Below are 23594 nucleotides of genomic sequence, written 5' to 3'. Positions count from 1 at the left end.
CGGCCACTTTATTAGGTACACCTGTTCAGTTGCTTGTTAACACAAATAGCTAATCAGCCAATCACACGGCCACAACTCAGTGCATTTAGGCGTGTAGAGGTGGTCAAGACGACTTGCTGAAGTGCAGACTGAGCATCAGAACGGGGAAGAAAGGGGATTTAAGGGGCTTTGAACGTGGCGTGGTTGTTGGTGCCAGACGGGCTGGTCTGAGTATTTCAGAAACTGCTGATCTGCTGGGATTTTCACACACAACCATCTCTAGGGTTTACAGAGAACGGTCAGAAAAAGAGGAAATATCCAGTGAGCGGTCAGTTGTGTGGATGAAAATGCCTTGTTGATGTGAGAGGTCAGAGGAGAACGGGCAGACTGGTTCCAGATGATAGAAAGGCAGCAGGAACTCAAATAACCAACCAGAGTCTCTGAGGAACGTTTCCAGCACCTTGTTGAAAGTCTGTCACGAAGAATTAAAGCAGTTCTGAAGGAAAAAGGAGGTCCAACCTTTTACTAGCAAGGTATGCCTAATAAAGTGGCCAGTGAGTGTACTCCAAGCAAGGTAACAATTCTGTGCATTGAAAGTAATACTGTATTATACAGTATGATCTAATCAGACTGTTGCTGCGTCTTAACTACCGCATTTGATGGCACTGGCTTGTACTACATGTATTTTGAATCCAACCACCTCATAATTCAGAGGATGCAGTGGCATTCAGGAAAAAAACTGACATTGGAACATTTGTCTTTACCATGGGGTGATTTCCAAGATCTCCATCAAGTGTAAAAATCTGAGACCTGGAGTTCCTTACGTGGGTCTGCTGCCGAGTACAAAATGACATGACTTCAGCTGTGCATGGGTGGATTTTTGATATGACTTATGGGATTGAAGAAGAGGTCAGAAGTCATTTGGGCAGCTCCTCAATGATCATCCTGGAGACGGAATTCCAGCCGGTTGAGGCGTCACCACGGGGATAGTCACCACAGGTCCCGACCCAGATAGCAACGTCGACCAATCCGGCTCGGACGCCCTCACACAAGCCTTCCACTGAAATACCCCAAAAGGGGTAAAGAAAAGGTAAAGGTGGGACACTCCTGTTAGTGGATGTTTACACACTACAGCCCAGACGTTCGGAATCATCTAGGCATGTAAAAATTCATCGCTCAGCTGGGAATGTAAAATGTGAGGTATTGTGCTTCGAGTCTACTGAACCAGAAGCGCATACAAAACAAGCACTAGCAGAAATGGTGCATTTAGAAAAGTGCAGAGTTCATACAACCACACACGTTTCAAAAATAGCTGCTGGTTATCAAACTTACTGATGGCCAAATCACATTTGATCATAATCCAGCATCAAACATGCTATTTATTATAAAGGTGAATTAAAAGGATAACGTATGTGAAACCCAAACACCATAACAATCAATACTCATCCATCCATCCATCCATCCATCCATCCATCCATCCATCCATCCATCCATCCCCTAAATTCTGTGGCTGCTTTATCTTTGAAAACAAAGCTCAGTGCCCGATTTCCCAAGAACATGACAGCGTTGAGATCATCCTTAGTGGTAGAGAAAGGGTTCAGTGTGATGCTCGCTCTACCATTTGAGAATCATCTATGTGCTGAGATGCTTTTGGGAAACCCAGACCGTTAAACGCTGATGCTCACCAATAAATTTCTTGGATGAGGGGCAAAGAAACTGGATCAGGAGGTCCCTAATATTCAGTGAAGTGACCAAATATACAGCTCAGATTATTAGTCCACTACCTTTGTGTTTCTCAGATGCTCTAATCCTGAGCTACTTACCATTTAATCAAGTTACAGACATGAATGAATGTAGTTTTAGTATGTAGTCTTGCTCAAGAACTCGGTGGCATTGCATAGTGTACTCGCCCGAGTGGGGAATCGAACCCCTGTCTTCTGTGTGAAGGGCAGTATTTTTAAGCATAATTCTCAATTCGTACCAAAATAGTCAAAATGCATCTAACTGGAGAAAATATTTAAGACTAAGATTTCATTGTGCATGGAATTGTTAATCAGATTGTGAGGTCTGAGATACACACACAGAAGTGAAAATAACTTTGTATTATTGAAGTATATCGATTATAGTTTTTTAATATATGATAGAGAAGAATATACCTATGAACAGAGAACAAAGAGGTTATTTAAATAATGTATAATAATGAATAATGTACAAAGTGACGGGTGGGAAATCTAAAAATATTAGCTATTATTGTGACAAATTACATCACCTTGTGTCACGACATGCTTTCCTGAGGATACTGTAGGCAGCATCAGTACATCAACAGAACTGATCAGCTGCATATTTAATTACAAAGGGAGCAGAATTAGTCCTGTTTAATTGGACTGAGCACTAAAACATTTATTAAAACCACTGTAAACATGTTTAATAAATGACAGTACTGGTTTGTCTGTTCCAACTCCAAACCTCTGAACAAATACTGTGATGTCAACTTTTTTGATGTCGGCTACACAGAAGAACCTTCAGTGCTAGAAGACAGACAGGCCCTGAGATCACTGCCAAAGAAGAAAGCCACAGGAAGTGATAACACCACAATGGAAATATTTCAAGAGTCTGTAGATTCGGTTAAAGTGCTCAGCAAATTATGGGAACAAACCCGGAAAAAAGCTCAATGGCCAGCAGAGTAGAAGGTCAGTTTATCTCCCAACATCAAAGACAGGAGACAAGAAAGAGTGTGCAAACTATCGCACAATTTCCCTAATATCACACGCCAGCATAATTACGCTCAGGATCTTTCGACGCAGACTAGAGTCTTACATCAAACGAGAACTGCCAGATGTGCAAGCAGGACTCGGGAAAGGCAGAGGAACAAGAGACATCATTACTGATGTGCAGTGGATTATTGAGAAAGGCAAGGAGTTCAAAAAGGAAGTCAACTTGTGTTTCACCGACTCCAGCAAAGCCCTCAACGGTGGTGTCGACGACAAAATTATGCCGTGTCGGTAGGAAATGGGAATTCCAGAGCATCTAATGAGGAACCTTTATACTGATTCACAAGCCAGTCATCCCTAAAAAACAAACAGGGGGCTCCTGAGTGGCGCGACCGTCTAAGCGTTGGCCGTGTCATCAGGACATCCCTGGTGATGCTGCAGTCGTCCGTAGCCGGAAGTTCAAGAGAGCACAGCTGGCCTCGCTCTCTCTGGGTGGGTAGCGTGGCCCCCCCCTATCACTCTGTGTGATACTAGTCATTGCAGGCGTCTGTTAGCTGACGTAACAGGTCTGGTGGTCGGCGCTTTCCTCCGAGCGCGTTCGGCTGTCCCGTGACGTTGCGTGAGTGGCAGTTCGTAAAGATGCGGCGGCTGGTTTCACAGGTCTCGGAGGAAGCCTGTGCTGCCTTCACCCTCCTAGCGTTGGTAGTATCGTGTGATTGGGGGAGTCCTAAGTAGCTGGTGGAATTGGAAACGACTAAATTGGGGAGAAAATCGGGTAAAAATAATAATAATAATAATAAAAAAAACAAAAAAAAACCACACAAACAGAATGGCTCCACACTGGCGAAGGAGGAGACTGTATACCATCAACATACCTGTTCAACCTGTACATGAACAGAAGATGAGAGGAGCAGGACTGGAGGGAAGTGAGCCGAGGATTCAGGATTAGCGTAGATAACCTTTGATATGCAGATGATTCAGAACTCATAACAGGAAATCTTTAAGGCCTTCATGAAGGCGATTAAAGAGCAGAGTGAAAAGATAGGACATACTTTGCTTATGACAATAAAAAAGTTGGGACTTGACCTCGACTTCAGCGCCAGTGTGACTGCAGACGGGACTCCACACGGTCCATTACTTTTCATACGAATGGATTTGTTTTCTGCCGTAAACTGAATAAACAGCAACATCGTGAGATGTCTGCTACTGTGCTCATGCTCAGAGAAGTGTTAGAGCTCAAGTTCGCCTCCGTAAGCCAGAAACAAGTGTCAACAGCGTCAGTGCTCCCTCGCTCAGCACTTAAACTGCACTCTTACTGGAGAAGCTCACCAGGCAAACTGGCCATTTTCCTCATTGTAGCAAAACAGAGGAAACGGCTCTCTGTGTTTGACAGATTTCAACAGCTTCTGCTGGTAAAACAAGGGCAACACATCACCAGCGAGGCTGAAGCTGGCTTTCTATTCGCCTGCTTCGTATTAGAACTTGCTATTCCACCTTAATTGGTGCAGCAGTGAGGCTCTGGAATGTAACTGCTGCACCATTTAACGTGGAACGGGAGATTAGCATAAGAAGCTGGTGAGTAAAGAGTCAACTTCAGCTTTATTCACCATCGTTTTGTTATTTTCTGTAAACTTTACAGCTCGGTCCAGCTCGGTCCAGCTCGGTCGATTAAGTTTCTGTTGTTGTCTAAATTCAGTTAGCGATTGTTTTTAGTTGGCTGAACAAATTTTAGTGCTGAGCTTTAATCTTGTGCGCCCAACGTTCCCAAAAATCATCAATTTATCTTCATATCTAAAGTTTTTTTTAATTAAACTCAGTAGTACTTTTGAAATTCTTTTCATGTGTAGTTGAACTACTCGGGACACGACTATCTTGACTTGGGACTTGACTCGAGACTTGAGTCTTACTTGCAACTTAGTCACTTGTTCCCACCTCTGGAAAAGGAGCTTGAAATGATCTTCAAATGCATCAATCGGTCTCTACAAATCAAAACTGTCCAGGTCTTCTCTGTGATTCTTTATGAACGTGAAAGCTGAACAATTAACAAGCGAGACAGGAAAAATACTGATGGCTGTGAATTTCGGTCCTGGCGAAGACAGAAGAGAGTTCTATGGACGGCAAACGAAAAGCAAATGAATGCATCCTCAACCACTTCAAGCCTCACTTCTCACTTAAAGCCCAGATAACCAAGCTGAATCTTATTTTGGACAATATTCTGAGAGGAACCAATTCAGTGGAAATGCCTGAGGCCTGAAACAGCTGAAGGTAAAAAAGGAAGAGGACCACCAGCAACAAGATGGATATCATTAGAGGAATCATGAACCTGCAATTCAGAAGCCTAAGGACCTAAACAGAAGACAGGATACTTTGTAGGAACACTATTCATATGTTTGCCAGGAGTCGGAATAGTCTTGATGACATTTAGAATAATAATAATAATGATAATAATAACAACAACAACAACAACAACAACAACAACAACAACAATAATAATAAAAACTACAACCCATTTCCAAAAAAGTTGGGACGCTGTGCAGAATGGAAATAAAATAGAATGCAATGATGTGAAAATGTAAACCATATATTTAAATGAAAATGCGACAGACAACAAATCAGATGTTGAAACTGAGAAATTTGATTGTTTTTGAAAAATATTTGCCCATTTTGAATTTGATGCCAACATCATGTTCCAAGAAAGTTGGGATGGGGGCGTGTTTACCGCTGTGTTAACAGCTCCCGGCAAGCGTTTGGGAACTGAGGAGACGCTGCTGTAGCTCTGAAAGTGAAATGTTTTCTGTTCTTGTTTGATTCAGGATTTCAGCTGCTCATCAGTTCAGCGTCTCCTTTGGTGTATTTTTCATTTCCTTACCCTCCAAATGTTCTCAGTGGGTGACCAGTCTGGACTGCAGGCAGGTCAGTTTAGCACCTGGACTCTTAATACAGAGCCATGCTGGTGGTTTGTTATTGTCTTTCTGAAATAATCCAGGCCTTCCCTGAAAAAGACGTCGTCTGGACGGCAGCAAATGTTGCCAAAAACATGTTTATATCATTCAGCTTTAATGGAGCCTTCACAGATGAGCACGTTACCCACGCCATGTGCACTAATGCCCCCTAGACCATCATGAATACTGGCTTTAGAACTGAGCACTGATAAGCTGAGTGGTCTTCAGCCCGGAGGACACAGTGTCCATGATTTCCACAAAGAATTTCAAATGTTGATTCGTTGGACGACAGGACGCTTTTCCACTTCCCCTCAGTCCATTTTAAATGAGCTCGGGCCCAGAGAAGGTGGCAGTGTTTCTGGATCCTGTTTATATTTGGTTCTTCTTTGTGTTTTAGAGTTTAACAGCGTTTGTGGATGCAGTGATGAACTGTGTTCACAGTCAGTGGTTTTCAGAAGTGTTTCTGAGTCCATGCAGTGATTTCCACTACAGAATCATGTCTGTTTTTAATGCAGCGCTGCCTGAGGGCCCAAAGATCACGGCCAGCAGGTACTGGTGTTCAGCCTCGTCCCTCACAGACAGAGATTTCTCCAGATTCTCTGAGTCTTTAATGATATTCTGCACCGTAGACGATGAAAAGCAGAAGCTGTTTGCTGTTTTATGTTGAGAAACGTTCTTCTTGAACTGTTGCTCTATTTGATGGTGCAGTCTTTCACAGAGTGGTGACCCCTCCTCCTCTTTACTTCTGAAAGATTCCGCCTCTCTGAGACGCTCTTTATACCCAATCATGTTACTGACCTGCTGTCAATCAACCACCAGGTGTTTTTTTTTTTCAGCTTTACATTTAGCATGTAAAGCTAAAAATGTAGATGCCCCTGTCCCAACTTTTTTTGAAAAGTGTTGTTGGCAAATAAACTCAAAATGAACAAATATTTTTATTTAAAAAAATATTTCTCAGTTTTAACATTTGATATATTGTTTTTCAATGAACCGTGCGGGTCAAATGATTTGCACATCATTGCATTTTGTTTACATTTTGCACAGCGTCCCAACTTTTTTGAAAATGGGAATGTAATCATCATCATCATCATCATCATCGGGAAAATGTATTCAGTGTTGTGATCCTGTATATTTTGCCTTCCCCCGTTACTAATATGTTTTCTTAAATCCCACCTCCATAATAATGAACTCCTTCAGCAGCCTGCTAAGTTCAAAGCTTTCTCTCGTGAAGTTTCAGCAGAGGCGTTAAATAAATACCAAAATTTCACTGTAAGGGAATGTAATAAACAACAAGCGTGAAGGCTTTTCCCATATAAAATCAGAATCAGGGTATGAGCACGGCAAACCAGTGAAACCACCGAAAACCTCTTTGGTTTAACGAGACGACAAACATGTTGTGTTTTGTCGGTTGCTGGCAAAATGGCTCGTAAAACGTTTTTACACGCTTCCATCCTTTTTGTCTGCTGCATAAGTAGAACGCTTACTCCCGCACCGACGCTGCTGCAGCACGATCATGTTAAGAACGTCCCAGGAGAACGATAAAATGAATCTATTAATCTAGCGCTGAGATATGAGGCCTTCGCAAACCTTCAGAGAACAAAACCTGAATGCAATCGAACTATTCTCAGAGCTTCCTTTTGAGGGCTTTTAAAAAGCTGAAGTATTTCCTGATGCTGAGTGTTCTCCTTGAGATGCCTCTGCCTTGTATAAGCGATGATGTTGTGAGTGCTCTTCTATAAGTTATCAATCTTCTGCTTGCATCCATTAGCGCAAAGGCGTGTTTGTGATTATGGCTATAATTGCAAACACACTTACGATGGAAAACACAATTACAAATCATGCAATTTGCGGCGGTGCTCTAAATGCGTTCTTTCTTATGTGCATATAGATGAACCTGCTGTCCTTGTACGTAAACAACTGACAGACTTCAAAGCAACGTTTCACCCGCAAATCCTAAAATCCTTAAACAATAAAGGAGAGCAAACAGGACCAGGTTACACGGCATAAACAAGGTCATGCTAACCGCACTCCCCCCCACTTCATTAGTAGTTGTTAGCGCCGGTAGCAATCTCAGGACGAAGCAGGCCGACGTCACCACCCTCTGTACTGGGTGAATGGGGTCAAACTGGTTTTAAAGCGATAGTTTGGCAGAAATTCTAATATTCGCAATATCTTCCCCCTCATCCCTCAGTCGATTAGCTGAGACATGCTTAGTGTTTGAAGTTCTGTAGTGGAACATTAAGGCTAATGTAGCTAACAAGTAATGGAAGCTTCTACCACACCAATTAGCACCAACGGCATCATTATATCCTCCCACGTTTGCTTTCCTGAACTTCTCAAAGACTTGTGGTTTCTGGTTCTGTGACAAACTGTTACCTATAGAAATGAACAAAAGAACATCTGCTACTAGTGTTTATAGGGACGTTGCTAGATTTGTGACATATTTAACACACACACACACACATATACATATACATACATACATAAACGCGCACACACACACACACACACACACACACACACACACACACACACACACACACACACACACACACACACACACACACACACAACTGTGCGAAAGTTTTAGGCGTCTAAGCGAATGTTTAACCAGTTGACCTCAGCAGTGAGTTTATCACAATATACATTAGAATAAAGTCGTATTCATAATTCAAATAAACAGAAAAACTATAAAAAGTAACAAGAATTTCTTGGGTCCATATTTTTCCTGGACACCTTCACAGCCGCCACAGAGACTCGTTAATATCATCAATTACATCATGAGCTCAATTTACTGAGCACTGATTGGTCAAACCAGGAGCTGCTTTATAACTACATATAATACTGGACTTCCTCGAGGAGAGGCTTGGAGATGGGTAGACACACACACAAACATCCAGAAAATATCTATATATATATATCTTCCATTTAGTACATTATAAAGTAGAATAAAAGGGAAAAAGTACAAAGAAGCTGTACTTAGTGTGGGTCCTGTGACTCACTTAAAAGTGGAAGTATGGAGCCAAATACACTGGAGTGTTCACACAGCAGTGCTGGTAGTCTGCACAATGTCCGAGATGCTTTTGGATGCCCAACCTCTCTAAGCTGACTGAGTACAGTTGGGATAAATCAATGAAATGTGATTTACAATCTCCCAAATCTACGTAGCTCTCACCTGAGGTGGTCCGGTGTATGTTTATGGTGGAGTTGAGTTCTGGGCTGCCCTGGTCCAGATAGATGATGGATTCTATGGGCAGCGGCCCAGAACATTCCGCTCCGTTAAAGGTGAAGTACCAGCGCTGACAGCAGGCTGTCTTGCACTTGAGCCTGAGAGAGCCGCTGAACAGCACGCGGAGGGCGCTGTCTGAGCGCAGCTTCGTGAACGTGCACTCCTGCAGGCGAGACGGCAAGTTTAGTGGACGTGTTCTCCTGAAGATGAGGAAATAACACAGATGGTACGTTTCCCCCAACAAAGTTCTCCCAAAAAGTGTCAGTGTAGGAATTTAGTCTGGCTGATACGGCCAAAATATCTGTCCATATAATTTGACAGTGTCTGTATTAATACAAAGATTTTCGCCAGTCCGATTGAATCCAATCCGATTACAGATTCAGACTGAGGTGCTTACATGCTCACTACAAATAATCCGATGGAAAATGACGCGCATGCGTGGAGCAGCGTTTAGAGTAACCGTTACCCAGACAGCGAACATCACATGAGGTCCAGTCAGAGTGAGATGAGCAGCAGTGAGCAGTGATTGTGTTTTTAACTGCTTTAAAATGACGTCAGACTCAGGAAAACGTCCTTCACGTGTCCTTATTAAAGAAGGCCGAGAGGAAGACGTCGTGCTCTGAGACGCATAAGCTGGACGTCCGTCCCACCGCCGTCTTTTAAAGATCAGAGCATGAACTTCGTCTCCTCTGCAGACCAGTTTCTGCTCCGCCGTGTTGAACGGTATAAACTCTCACTGTGACGCGACGCTCATGCAGAACGGACTGAAACTTTCCGATAGGGAATGTAATCGGATACACGGACATTATTCTTCTATTTAACGGATTATTTACAGGATTACCCACCTCGATCAATCGGATAGAAATTGTATTCCGAATGGCCGTGTCCCAAATACGTTTACATTGACGTATTCTCTTCCGATTGAGCCATTAGTCAGATCATTAATGGATTATTAGGCTGCATGTAAACGTGGCTATTGCTATTTTGATTTTATTTGAATTTTGATTCCTAAAGAAAACAGAAGGCTTAGCCTGGCTGCTCTTCATTATGTCTGATTTAAAACTGCACTATGACTTTTCTTAAAATTGAAAGAATTTGCATTTCTGCGTTAGGGAAAAAAAAAAAACAGGGTAAAATATGTGCTGCTGCGAGTCACCCTGTAAAACCTGAAATAATCATTAAAAAGTCAGAGGTTTTCGTATCACATCACATGTCTTTATGTACGTCACGTGCATAGACTCAAAAAGAAGGTCTGGCTCAATGTTTAGGTTTCAAATGCGAAATCATCATTATGATAACAATAACAGAACATTCACGTATATCCTCAGAAGACACGTCCTTCACCAAGTGTGGACTTCTCTTTAAACACTCTTTCAGTGCACTCACCGTCATCAGACTCACCAGCTCACAACCCATGTTACAGAACGTTCTCCCAGGCGGTGCATGCAATCACACATTTCCACCAGAAGAACCAAATCTTTAAGAAAACCAAACCGATGCTCCATGCTGCAGAGAGCGTAGAGAGGGAGATACTTTCAGCCTCTTTTAATCCTCTATAATTACAAAGACTGAAAATAGCTCACTAGCTAACTCTCCTAACTGTTCTGCTTTTGCTTCCAGGCAGCAAAGCAAAGTACTAACTTGGTATACTAATTTTATCAGAAATACCACAATATACCTCATTCTATATATAAAATGTTTCATTTTGCCTAGAAGCAATGATCTGAGGACAAAAAGAAAAACTGCTAGACCAGCGACCTTCACTCCCAGTCCTGAGGAGCCACAGAACCTGGCATTTGGCATTTTCCCTCCCTGCACACAGCTGTTTCAGCTTCCGAAGGACTTTAGAAAAAGCTGTTGAGCTGAACTGTCCTCAAACTGCCACCTGCCAGTGTCACTCACTGTGATTTTGCCCAGGTCGATGCCGTAGTTGAGGGAGTTCCAGGCGCACTGTTTATAGTTGGGTCTCCAGGGTTCCTCAAATATCTCACTCACGCATTCGCCTTTCTCCCCCTTGGCCCCGTCTCGTCCCGGCACACCTGGCGTACCCGGGATTCCATTTACTCCCGGATTTCCATCCCTGCCCGTCATGCCTTGCGGACCCTGCAGACAGCTGGAGTACTGCAACGGAAAAATAAAACAACTGGATCCAGCAGGTTCGTTTGACGCTAATGGATTACACAACATGCTACAGATCATTAAGAACGCAATTTGGAAAGTGCAAGATTTGGATTTTTGGAAAAAAAGTGGTCACCATGCCACCTTGATTTATTATAAACCTACCAGAAGGAGCTGCAAGTACGCTGCCTGTGTCAAACTCACTGGCAGACTAAACAGCACCTTAATGAAATGTGCTGAAACTCTAATTGGCTTGTTTATGCCAGCATCAACGCTACAATCAAAAACCTTCAAATATCGCCTCGTGCTGTGGTTAGGAAGTTGCTATGAGGTCTTTAGGCATCTTAAATGAACCGCCATTAAGAAAAAGCAAACAAAATAGCTCTCAAATCACTGTTTAGCTTTAAATCTGGTGAGAGATAATCAAACCCCGGGCAACAGCACTGTACCACATTTCATTTGAAGGAACAGTCGGATGAAAAAAGATCAAGTTCAAGCAGTTTCCCACATTTCCCTAAATGGAGCCAGTCAGCCAAGACATGTTGGGTATCTGAAGTTTGCTTCTTTAGTTGCTTTTGAAGCTATGAGGCTACTGCAGATAACATGCACCACCAAATTAGGCGTAACATTATGACCACCTCCTTGTTTCTACACTCATTGTCCACTTTATCAGCTCCACTTACTGTATAGCTGCACTCTGTAGTTCTACAGTTACAGACTGTAGTCCATCTGTTTCTCTGATACTCTGTTACCCTGTTCTTCAGTGGTCAGGACCCCCATGGACCCTCACAGAGCAGGTGCTATTTGGGGGGTGGATCATTCTCAGCACTGCAGTAACACTGATGTGGTGGTGGTGTGTTAGTGTGTGTTGCGCTGGTCTGAGTGGATCAGGCACAGCAGTGCTGCTGGAGTTTTTAAACACCTCAGACTGAGAATCGTCCACCAACCAAAAATATCCAGCCAACAGCGTCCTGTGGGCAGCGTCCTGTGACCACTGATGAAGGACTAGAGGATGACCAACACAAACTGTGCAGCAGCAGATGAGCTGTCGCCTCTGACTTTACATCTACAACGTGGACCGACAAGGTAGGAGTGTCCAATAGAGTGGACAGTGAGTGGACACAGTGTTTAAAAACCACCACGTCAGTGTTACTGCAGTGCTGAGAATGTTCCACCACCCAAATAGCACCTGCTCTGTGAGGGTCCACGGGGGTCCTGACCACTGAAGAACAGGGTAACAGAGTATCAGAGAAACAGATGGACTACAGTCTGTAACTGTAGAACTACAGAGTGCAGCTATACAGTAAGTGGAGCTGATAAAGTGGACAGTGAGTGTAGAAACAAGGAGGTGGTCATTATGCCTGATTGGTGTGTTATCTGGCCTTCAACCCTTAAACCATGTTGTCAAGTGATCTCAAATAGACTTGCCTATGTGGTTTCTGATACTGTATGACACATTGTCTCTAAAAATGGACAAAAGGCATGTTATCATTGCCAACAATAGTACAAGCAGCTGTTATGAAAGCCTGGAAATTGCCTGTTTTTCCATTTTCTTAGAAAACATACAAGGAAACCATACGTGTCATTTCACATGGTGAACTGTTCCTTTAGGTTACTACTGATCAATCAGTTCCAGTCCAGGAGGAGTGGGTGGGTTTGGGTGGAGGGGTTTGCTGCTGGTCAGACATAATTATTATTTCTGGAAGTGGAGAAAAAACCTTGACTGACCGCACAAAAGCTTGCCTCCTGTTTACCACCACTGCATGAATATTGCCAACTCCAGGATCAAATTTCAGCAAAGCAAAGCCAACTGTTAGCAACAGTAGTTTCAGGGACACAATGTGTACTTTATTCTGCTAAAATAGGCACCGGGCAATTTGGAGAGCTGCTATTTGCATTCAGAAAGTGGAGTGGCTTGTGTTTGAGCAATCTGGCAGCTCCAAAACGGGGTGGGCTGATATACGGTGGTGCAGCAGGACTGAAATGCAGTAGATACAATCACACTTTTCATATTGCGTTGCATATTACAATTCCCTCCTTCCAGAATCTTTAACAGATTTTAAAATCACCATTAATCATCCGGGAAGTAAATTAGATCTACATCCCCCCGATTGTAGGTTTAGCAGTGTAGCATCGTAGATCAACCTTTTGTTCAATCATCACTTCTTTTCATTGATCAAATGAAAGAGGTAGTCAAAAAAAGAAGTCCGTCGGAATGTCAAGGCTCATGTTCTCCCTCTCTGCTGCTCTCCATGAATCATGCAGAAGATTGTGAATCATTTATCCGTGTAGGCAGTGACGGGCTCCGGGCACCAGCGGTGTGATTTATTTTCCACCCCTGCTGCTGTTTACACAGATGCTGACTGTGTCTCAGACTGATTCAAACACAGACGGCGTTCCCCGCCAAAGACGCCAGAACAATATGCCGCCCACCCGGCCTTCTCGGTATAGAACACAAAACACTTGAACCGCACTGTAGTTGCCTGAGACCAGAAGTTATTGTGATAAATTTGCACACACACACACACACACACACACACACACACACACACTTAAGCTACTGTGACCTGTAAAGGCTCTCAGTACATCTGCAGCTATGCAGTGTTGGCACATCTGTGGTTACGCAAGTGGAGAGTGCAAATGTACTTCAACAGCCTCGGAATGATGTGCAAATTGAACAGTGCTGTCCAAGATGCATTGATTTAAAAGGTGACAATTCAACCGCATGTGATTATAATCAATTATTATAACAGTGTTCACTAAAATATACAGTGGCCCCACAAGGAATGTGGACATTTGTGCCATCCTTAGCTCACCGTACCCCGCGACCCTGACGGAGAAGCGGCTTGGAAAATGGATGGATGGATAGTTCACCGTGCCAGGATACGGAACGCCAAACACAAGCAGGATTTGATTTCAACAAACCATCCAATACAGTCACTCAGTATTCTTTCGAAATCAGCTGTCGTGTTTCAGATCGTTATCGTTCGAGAAGTTTCTTTGCAGACTTTCTTCCGCAGTTTTGCATCCATAATGCCGTGGCATACTTCTGCGATCGTGATGCCATCGATGAGCACAAGCTCACCAACACCACCCGAAGAAAAGCTTTGATGCCTCCACCCCCGTACCTTACAGCAGCCTTAGGGCTTTCTCCACACAAAGACTCTCAGGCTATGTTCGCATTACAAGCCTCGTTGCTCAGATCCGATCTCTCTGACTCGATGGTTCAGACTCGTTTAGGCAAGTGACTCAAATCAGTCATTAATGTGATGAACCGGCGTCCTGAACTGACCCTCATGAGCTCCTCCTACTCAGTGACGTCACGTGACTGAATCACTGCATCATCGGCACAAACTAACGAGCAGAACGAGCTTCGCTGAGAAGATCATTAACTCTGATCAGCTCTCGGCTTCGTTATTAGAGCCAGACGGAGGAGAAAAAGGTGAGATGAGCTGCTTTTCCACCGTTTACAGGCTTTAACAGCTGTTCGGCGCTGTTGCCATGGTAACGCTGAATGATGGGGCAGCACAGTGGGGGAAAAAAAAAAAAATCACATGAATTCCGATCTGAACGTCACATTAAGGTCGCATGGCCACGAATCAGATACACATCCGATCTAGGACCATATATGAAAGCGGCTCAGGTCGGATTTGAAAAGATCAGATTTGTGTCCAGACACCCCTGAAAACACCAGATCTGAGTCACATTAGGGCAAAAAATCTGATCTGTGCCACTTCAGCCTGGTGATGTGAACGTAGCCAGTTTGATGTTGTGCTGAAGCTGTTTGAAATCTCAATCTCTGAAGTAACCTAAAGAGTTTTGTTAAAGTTCGCTGAATGGCTAAAGTAGCAAAATACTTTTTGTATGCACTTCTTAATGTATCTGTTTTTTTTTGGGGGGGGGGGTTACCCACTTTCCCCCACTTTCCCCCAATTTAGTAGTTTTAGCCTGCTATATACTCTATATTGCCAAAAGTATTTGCTTGAGTGACGTCCCATTCTTAATCCATAGCGTTTAACATGATGTCGGCCCACCCTTTGCAGCTATAACAGCTTCAACTCTTCTGGGAAGGCTTTCCACAAGGTAAGGAGTGTGTTTATGGGAATTTTTGACCGTTCTTCCAGAAGCACATTTGTTAGGTCAGACACTGGTGCTGGACGAGAAGGCCTGGTCTTTATGGACCTGCTTTGTGCACTGGTGTGCAGTCATGTTGGAACAGGAAGGGGCCGTCCCCAAACTGTTCCCACAAAGTTGGGAGCATGAAATTGTCCAAAATCTCTTGGTGCTGAAGCTTTAAGAGTTCCTTTCACTGGAACTAAGGGGCCGAGCCCAACTCCTGAAAAACAGCCACACACCATGATCCCCCCTCCACCAAACTTTACACTCGGCACAATGCAGTCAGACCACCAAACCCAGACTCGTCCATCGGACTCCCAGAAGGAGAAGCGTGATTGGTCACTCCAGAGAACACGTCTCCACTGCTCTAGAGTCCAGTGGCGGCGCTTTACTCCACTGCATTCCACGCTTTGCATTGCGCTTGGTGATGTAAGGCTTGGATGCAGCTGCTCGGCCATGGAAACCCATTCCATGAAGCTCTCTACGCTGATCTTGAGCTGATCTGAAGGCCACATGAAGTTTGGAGGTCTGTAGTGATTGACTCTGCAGAAAGTCGGTGACCTCTGCGCACTATGCTCCTCAGCATCCACTGACCCCGCTCATTTTACATGGCTGACCACTTCGTGGCTGAGTTGCTGTCGTTCCCAATCACTTCCACTTTGTTATAATCCCACTGACAGTGGACTGTGGAATATTTAGTAGTGAGGAACTTTCACGACTGGACTTGCTGCACAGGTGGCGTCCGATCACGGTACCACGCTGGAATTCTCTGAGCTCCTGAGAGCGACCCATTCTTTCACTAATGCCTGTAGAAGCAGACTGCAGGCCAAGGGGCTCGGCTTTACACACCTGTGGCCATGGAAGTGACTGGAACACCTGAATTCAATGATTTGGACAGGTGAGTGAAAACTATATACAATATAGTGTATACTATAGGTCCCCCCTATTCGCATGATGCTACCAAGCTGGGAGGATGCAGTCTAGCTCAAGCTACTACCAAGACATGCAAAGTACAGCTGCATGTGCCGCAACTGCTGCTAACACAATGTCACTGGACAGCTCAACACTCTTGAAAGATAACACTAACCACCAATTCTGTTACTTCAGCGGACCCAGGGGAGACGGGCCCAAGTGCAGAAATGAAAAACCAGTGAGAAGAGGACTAAATAGGTTTAGAGGGCCAATAGACTACAGGTTTGGAAGGTTGTGATTGAGGTGATCTGGAGCCAGGCTTGAACCACCACTGTACTGATCGACGGTCCACGGAGTTACCACTGCGTCAATGGTATGCACAGACTGGACACCCTGCCGCCGTCGCCCTCTGCTGGCAGCAGGCGGGGCCGCCTGACCCCTTACGGCATCATACTGAGTACGCCGGGAGAGGGCGGGGCAGAGAGCAGGGACAGGAGACTGGCGATGCTACAGCTAACTTACTGCTCTGCTTTTACTGCCTTTTGGTTAATAAACAACACTGCAGGTTTCGCAGAAGTGCTACTTTTAAGTTAGCAGAGGACATAACTTTTGAATATGATGATGTTTCTCACAGAGTGTTATTTCAATATTTCAATGCAAGAAGCTCTTTATTATACAAGTGTTATACACACAGAACAGCATCCTAATGAAGAGTCGCGCCACCCTGCTGTGCGACAGAAAGCTGAGTCGGCTGAAATGTTTGTAGGAAGGAAAAAAAAATACTTGCAATCAAAACATGCAGAGTACAGGTGTACTAGACTACCTCATCAATTTGTGCTAATGTAGGCACACTGGAGAGAGGAACATCTGCACAATAATGCTACACAGTTTTGTTGTGAATGATGTTAAAACAGGCCCTAAATGCAACGGTGCAAACTTTAAAAAGCTGATTTGACTGTTCACTTATTCCTTTAACCAGTCGTCTCTTTAATATAACCTAGCCCCAACCTCAACCAGTCGTATGCTGTGTTCCCGGGCCGCTATATAACCTTAACCAAACCTCCAAAATGATTCATGCGCATTGCCGACCAACACACTAGAGTACCATAGGAACGCTGGCTTTATCATTGAGGTGGGTCATATTTTGACCGAGTTTGACATTTAGGGCCCGAACTGAAGGCCCAGCTCTGGGTGTCACAGTTCGGCACTGCGTTTCAGTGCAGGTCGTATGTTTAATGTACCTTCAGAAGTACCGTATGTTGCCGCCGTACCCAGTGGAGAACAGGCCGTATCTATAAAGCACACAGTGTGTTGCCCTTGAGGATAACAAGAGGGAGCGCTGCTCCTGTAACCCGACCCCAGCGCTGAGGACAATAAGTGGCCTACGAGAGGAGCAGGTCTGCTTTTGCCATCGGGTAGCTGCGGCGTCACCCGCGTTCCCACCTGCCAGAGTAATTCACAGCCTCATCGGTATGCCTGTGAGCGCGGAGCGTGGAAATAAGGGTCTTTAACCAAGCTATAAATCTTCTCACTATCGGCCAGAGGCAGACCGCGGAGTGAAACGTATTCATATTTATTAAGGGCCCCAGTGCTCTCACACCTCGAAGCTTCTGGCACCTTCTTATTGACAGCAAGCTCAAGGATCCCCACAAACAAAGCCACGGATGCACACACAGATAAACAACTGCGTTTGACCGGGGTGGACCGCGGCTGCCGGGGCCACCAGGTCCATCAATTGGAAGCTGCCGACTGAAATGCACCAGACGAGGAGGCTCATGGGAGAGCCCAGATGAAAAATGCACTGAGGTGAGCCGGCCCACTCCACAGGCCCGTACAATGGAGTGAATATTGAATCAATCCAAATAGATGAGCACTCCCCCTTAGCTCCGAGATTTTTCATTACAATGATAAATCTGGTATGATATTTAAGTAATAGAACCATTTACAATAAGATGCTGAAGGGGGAGCTTTTTTTGGGATGATGAACTGTGATGAATCAGGGAGCTACGTCGTTTTTTTTCCCCTTCTTTTTATCCCTCTCCGTCTCCGATAGACTGCGCCCTCGATCTTTTTTCATTTCCTATTGAACACGGCTCACCAAGAGCCAGGCTGAGGCGTCACGTGGGCGGCCTCTCTGGTATCCTATGGCCTGAAGTAAACAGGCTGGCCCGGAGGGTGAAAAAAAAGAGAGAAAGAGGTGGACTTGTCAGAACGCTCCGCTCCTTCCAAGTCCTCGCTGGTCAGACGCAGCTCTTTTAAAAACTCATTCGGAGAGCTGTAGCCATCAATTGACTCTGTTTACTGCTTTCTATTTCCACTTGCTGTCAAAATGCCTCGGAGCGAGGCGAGGCTTTTTAGGATAACTTATTGCAGCTGTTTGCAACACTCTTAGCATTTAACCATCCGCCGATGATCAAGCGCACTGACTCTCTCAACATCACTGAGTAATAAAAATGGCACCGTAAGTCATAAAATCGATGGGTTTAGGGCCAAACAGATCTGAACTGTCTCTTTTCAGGGGGAAGGAAATTAGGTGCAGAACACAGAGCATGCTGGAGGTGTTTCTAGATGTTTCACAAACAACTTCATGCATCTAGAGGGGCAACCAGGCGATGAAACCGGAGAGAGAGAGAGAGAAATGGACCCTTTAAACGACCACCTGGAGACAAACACTGAAAATTAGAGCTAAAAAGCTCACCAGTCTGGGAGTAATACCAGATAACCTAGAGGGAAGATCTAAGAAACACCTTCTAGGAACATTACTAACAGTAGCTCTGAAATGTACTACAATTCAATGGATGGATCCAGACCCTCCCACATATAATGTATGGATCCAAAAGGTATGGGATGCGTCTAACAAATGGAACAAATAGCACTTATTAAGAATTCAAAAGGATGTATGTACTAAGAGATGGGGCCCGGTTCGAGATCTACTAATGCAGTGAGAAATCTTGGGTTTTTTTTTGTGTAATTTGATGATCTGTCTAATAATTTTCTTTTATTTTTATTACGCTATTGGCTACTTTTATTTTAAAGTGGATTCCCTTTGTTGCTTATTCATGAAGAATGTATATAATACAGCTTGTACCTTTTTTTTTGTTTTTACTTTTCATGGAAACACTGCAACACTGTTAATTAAAAAAAAAAAAAAAAAAAGTAAACTATCCATCCATTTTCTGAGCCGCTTCTCCCTCAGGGTTGCGCTGGAGCCTATCCCAGTGGTCATTGGGCAGAAGGCAGGATACACCCTGGACAGGTCGCCAGTCCATCGCAGGGCAGACAGACAGACACTCACACCCAGGGGCAATGTAGCATATCAATTGGCCTGACTGCATGTCTTTGGACTGTGGGAGGAAACCCACACAGACACGGGGAGAACATGCAAACTCCACACAGAGAGGACGCCGGTCACCCGGCTGGGGAATCGAACCCAGGCCCTCCTCGCTGTGAGGCGACAGCGCTGCCCATCACGCCACCGTGCCGCCCTAAAAAAAAAAACTAACTTTAAAAAAAAAAAAAGTCCACCAATCTATTCTGTGGCCTCTCCTATGTTCACGTATTGCCCCCTGTTAAATAAACATTGAATGGAGACGGAAGTTACCATGGTGTACTGTGTCGACTGGCTCTCAGCTGTGTGTCTGGTGCAGTTGAGTTTGCCTGTGGGGCCCTCAGTGCACTAAAAGGATCACAAATAACTCCCATCAGCAAGTGATTTGGACTGTAATTGCTTTTTTTTGCCATCCACTGCCTGATAAGGGCTGCTCCATTAACTTATCTCTTAACCCAATCCATTTTTAATCATTTTAATTTACATATTATAAATCAGAGCAGATCTTTGAGGCATTAGCAACACTGCGACCGGTCACGCCGGGGCAAATCTGAGACGGTTAGTATCTGCAAACAGGGAACTGACACCTAATGGCTATCAGGCTGTAATGGGTTTCACAGGAGAGAGATGATGACGATGTGTTGTTCTCATGCTGCGGCGACCTCTTTGCACCGAAGATAGGGTGCGTTTCCTGAAGAGGAGGTCGAAAAAGGTGCACACTAAATAAGAGGTGGGCAGTAATTAGTTCCGTTTCAGTCATTTCAGTGAAGGGAAGCACTTTTTGATGGATTTTTAAAGGGTAATACTGCTACTTCTAGTCCGGTATGTTTGTGTGAAAGCTGCTTTTTTCCCCTTCTGGGTTTAAAGGCTGAATTCCACTAATATTTTTAAAGTTCTGCATGATTAACGTAACACAGGGGCTTTGTTGTGAAATGCGCTGGTTCTAGAGAAACTACAGAATTACTCAGTCTTCACAGTGGTGGTGATAGGAACCAGACATCTGAAGAGGTTCACGGCTCTAAACGTTTCACCCTGCTTTACGCTTGTTTAGTAAAAAAGTGTTTTTTCTCAAATGTATCTTTAAAGCTCGTCCGTGGCGCAGAGGCTCTCTCATGCCCAATGTTCAATGTTCTAAGGCAAAACAGCCCCCAAAGGGAACAGCTGCGTCACTTTATCCCCACTGATACCACGTTAAAAACCCAGAAGGTTCACTGGCGGTTCTGATTAGTAAATGAATTGGTTATATTTGCCCTGCAAACGTCTCGACTCCTGATTCGTATCACCACCAGACAGAGCTCTTATCTCAAAGACTGAATTAGGCGGATATTTTGCAGAATTGCTGGAATTCTATTGTAATTTGATTCTGTTCTGTTCGGTTGGTTCAGCTTCTGGCCCGCTTGTCGCTCACGCTTCTTACTTTGGAGCTGTCGCATTTTATTTTAGACTAGACGGATAAAAAGTACAGAGAACCTAAGATGAAGATGAAGACGAAGACAAAGGCGTGGCCATGAATCAATATAATGAGGCCACATATTACTATACTGAGGACCACAAGTTGAGTTTATAACTTCTGGCCTCAATACATTAATTTGTGGCCTCAACATAGTACACAGTGAGCTCAATCTAGTAAGTCTAGTACCTTTGTGTTCTCATTGTGATAATTTGTGGCATCAATTAATTGTTTATCACTTTTGGCCTCAATATATTAATTTGTGGCTTCAACATATTATTTTGGGGTCTCATAGTAATTTGTGGCCTCAATATATTATTCATGGCCTAAGCACAGTGTATTGTGAACTCAATATAGTAACTTTGGGCTTCAATTTAGAAATGGCTGGTCTCAATATAGTAATTTGTGGCCTCAGTTTATAATTTGTGGCCTCAACAAAGTAAACTGTTAGCTTAATATAGTCAATTGTGGCCTCGATGCAGTTATTTGTGCCCTCAACATGGTATACTGTGGTCTAAATGCATCGATTTGTGGCCTCAACATAGTATATTGTGATCTCAGTCTAGTCATTTGTGGGTGCAATATGGGACTTTGTGGTCTCATTATGGTAATTTGTGACCTCAAGATATTAATTTGTGGCCTCAACATAGTATAATGTGAGCTCAAAATAGAAATTTGTTGCCTGAGCAAAATCTATAGTGGCCTTGATATAGAAATTTGTGGTCTGAATATGGTCATTTTTGGCTTTAATATTAATTTGTGGCCACGCAATACTAAAATTATCACCGTACCACCTCAGGGGCTCCACAGAAGGAAGACAAGCTTCAGCTGCTGAACTGAGAGGAGCTTAGAGGCTCCAGTGCAGGTCTATAGGAACTTACCTAAAACTTTTTTTCTCTGAAAAAGTCATTTTAGGCCTTATTTTACATACAATTACGTCATTATGTCACTGAAATAAGGACATTTTTACTGTAGTTTGGCTTAGGCTGCTTTACTCACCTCCATAAGTAACGTTTCTGATAGAAACCCTTCGAGTTCAGCGCTGAGAAGGAAAGAAAAGTCTTACTTTGTCCACGTATTCAACGTCCTTCTGCCGCAGTCCTCTGTTTTTGATCCTTTCGGCTCCTTGGCAGGGAAATGTTAAACAGAGGAAAACGAGCAGTCCTGCCGTCACTGTTAGCTGCTCCATGTCAAAGACGGGTATGAATGAAAAAACTCTCCAACGGCCGCTTGTGCGAGCGACTCCGGAACGAATCGGTTCTTTCGAATCGATTCTTTCCCCTAAATCGCTCGAACCGATTTAGTAGTAGCTTCTGAATCGGTTCGAACGATTTAGGGGGAAGAATCGATTCGAAAGAACCGATTCGTTCCGGAGTCGCTCGCAAGTAGTAGCTTCTGAATCAGTTCGAAAGAACCGATTCGTTCCGGAGTCGCTCGCAAGTAGTAGCTTATGAATCGGGTCGAGCGATTTAGGGGAAAGGAGTGACCAGGATGGACAAGATTAGAAATGAGCAGATCAGAGGGACGGTGAAGGTGGAGCAGTTTGGAGATAAAGCCAGAGAGGCCAGGTTGAGATGGTTTGGACATGTGTTGAGGAGGAATAGTGGATATATTGGGCAAAGAATGTTGGAGATGGAGCTGCCGGGCAGAAGGAGAAGAGGTAAAGGGAGCAGCTGAAAGAAGAAGAAGAAGAAGATACTGTTAAACAATTCACCACTATTCTTGTAGTTTGTCTCAGGACTCCCTTTATGGATCTCTGGCTAGGGACATTCTGGCTCCGCCCCCTTATTATCCCTAACACCTGTTTCTTGTTGTGCAATTTTGCCTCTAAGTTTTTGTTTTTACCATTTTTTCCACACAATTCTTGCTGTTTTTCCAAGTGTGTCCTGTTAGCTGTCCTAGGTTTTGGCTGCTTCATGGACTTGCGTCCTATCTAGTGAAACTACATATTGGCACAGGCTTTTAAAATATCAAACATTTGTAGTTTTTGTTTGAGTTAATCAGGAGGCAGATTGAGGTTTTACTGAAAATTAAACGATAGATTAAAAAAATTTCTACTGAATGAAGAGCCACTTGATATTCCAGCTTCATATTCCGGCCTACAACTAGAATTTAATGGGTTTTGTTTTATTCAATATCAAGGAATTCATTACGTGTTGCCGTATAACCATACAGGGTCTCCTCCATAGAGGAATAGAGTGATATACAGGCTAGTAAATGTGAGCAGTAACGTTTGCTATCTGGTTTCCTTCTACATCAGCCAGATAGTGGGGAGAAAAGCATTTCAAAGCAACCCACCCTTAAGCATCCTGCCCAAAGCAGTTGTAGTTTCACATCATTGCATTTGATGTATAACTGCAGGCACTGACGATGTCATATGAACTAAAAGCCTTAACATTCAGCACATGTACACCAACATCTAAGTAACATTTACTCATGTTCGGCACACACAGCACCATCTATCATTTATAGGCTATTCAGCAACATGTAAGTCACATATTCATTATTCATATTCAGCACACAAACACCCCATCATTCCAATTGTCCAGTACACTGGACACATTTTCCCAGCTATTCCAGCTATAAATGCGGAACCATCACTACTCTCACGTTTATGTGTTTGTACTAAACGATCGAATTGAGTTGTATAAATGTTTTCTCTTTTATTTTGTCATAAACATATACGGCACCTGGCGAGATGGACGCTCACCACCACATCCAAGACCAAATAAAACGTTTATTTCAGAGCCATTTTTGTATGAGGTCCCTCTTGTGAAGATAAACAAAGAAATAGTAGATATTTATCTCG

General features: G+C 43.8%; 1 protein-coding gene across 1 annotated transcript; it reads right to left on the bottom strand.

Annotated features, from left to right (window-relative positions):
* Positions 1-425: 425 nt before the first annotated feature.
* Positions 426-21974, bottom strand: cthrc1b (collagen triple helix repeat containing 1b). The gene is made up of 5 exons (XM_017686181.2): positions 21852-21974; positions 19609-19683; positions 10764-10982; positions 8808-9024; positions 426-1039 (listed from the first exon to the last, which is right to left on the bottom strand). The coding sequence occupies exons 1-5, from the start codon at positions 21972-21974 to the stop codon at positions 897-899; spliced, it is 777 nt and encodes a 258-aa protein (XP_017541670.2). The 3' UTR covers positions 426-896.
* Between the last annotated feature and the right edge of the window lie 1620 nt (positions 21975-23594).

Source organism: Pygocentrus nattereri, chromosome 24, assembly GCF_015220715.1.
Source record: "Pygocentrus nattereri isolate fPygNat1 chromosome 24, fPygNat1.pri, whole genome shotgun sequence".
Classification (NCBI taxonomy): Eukaryota; Metazoa; Chordata; class Actinopteri; order Characiformes; family Serrasalmidae; genus Pygocentrus; species Pygocentrus nattereri.
This window is presented reverse-complemented; position numbering and strand designations above follow the sequence as displayed.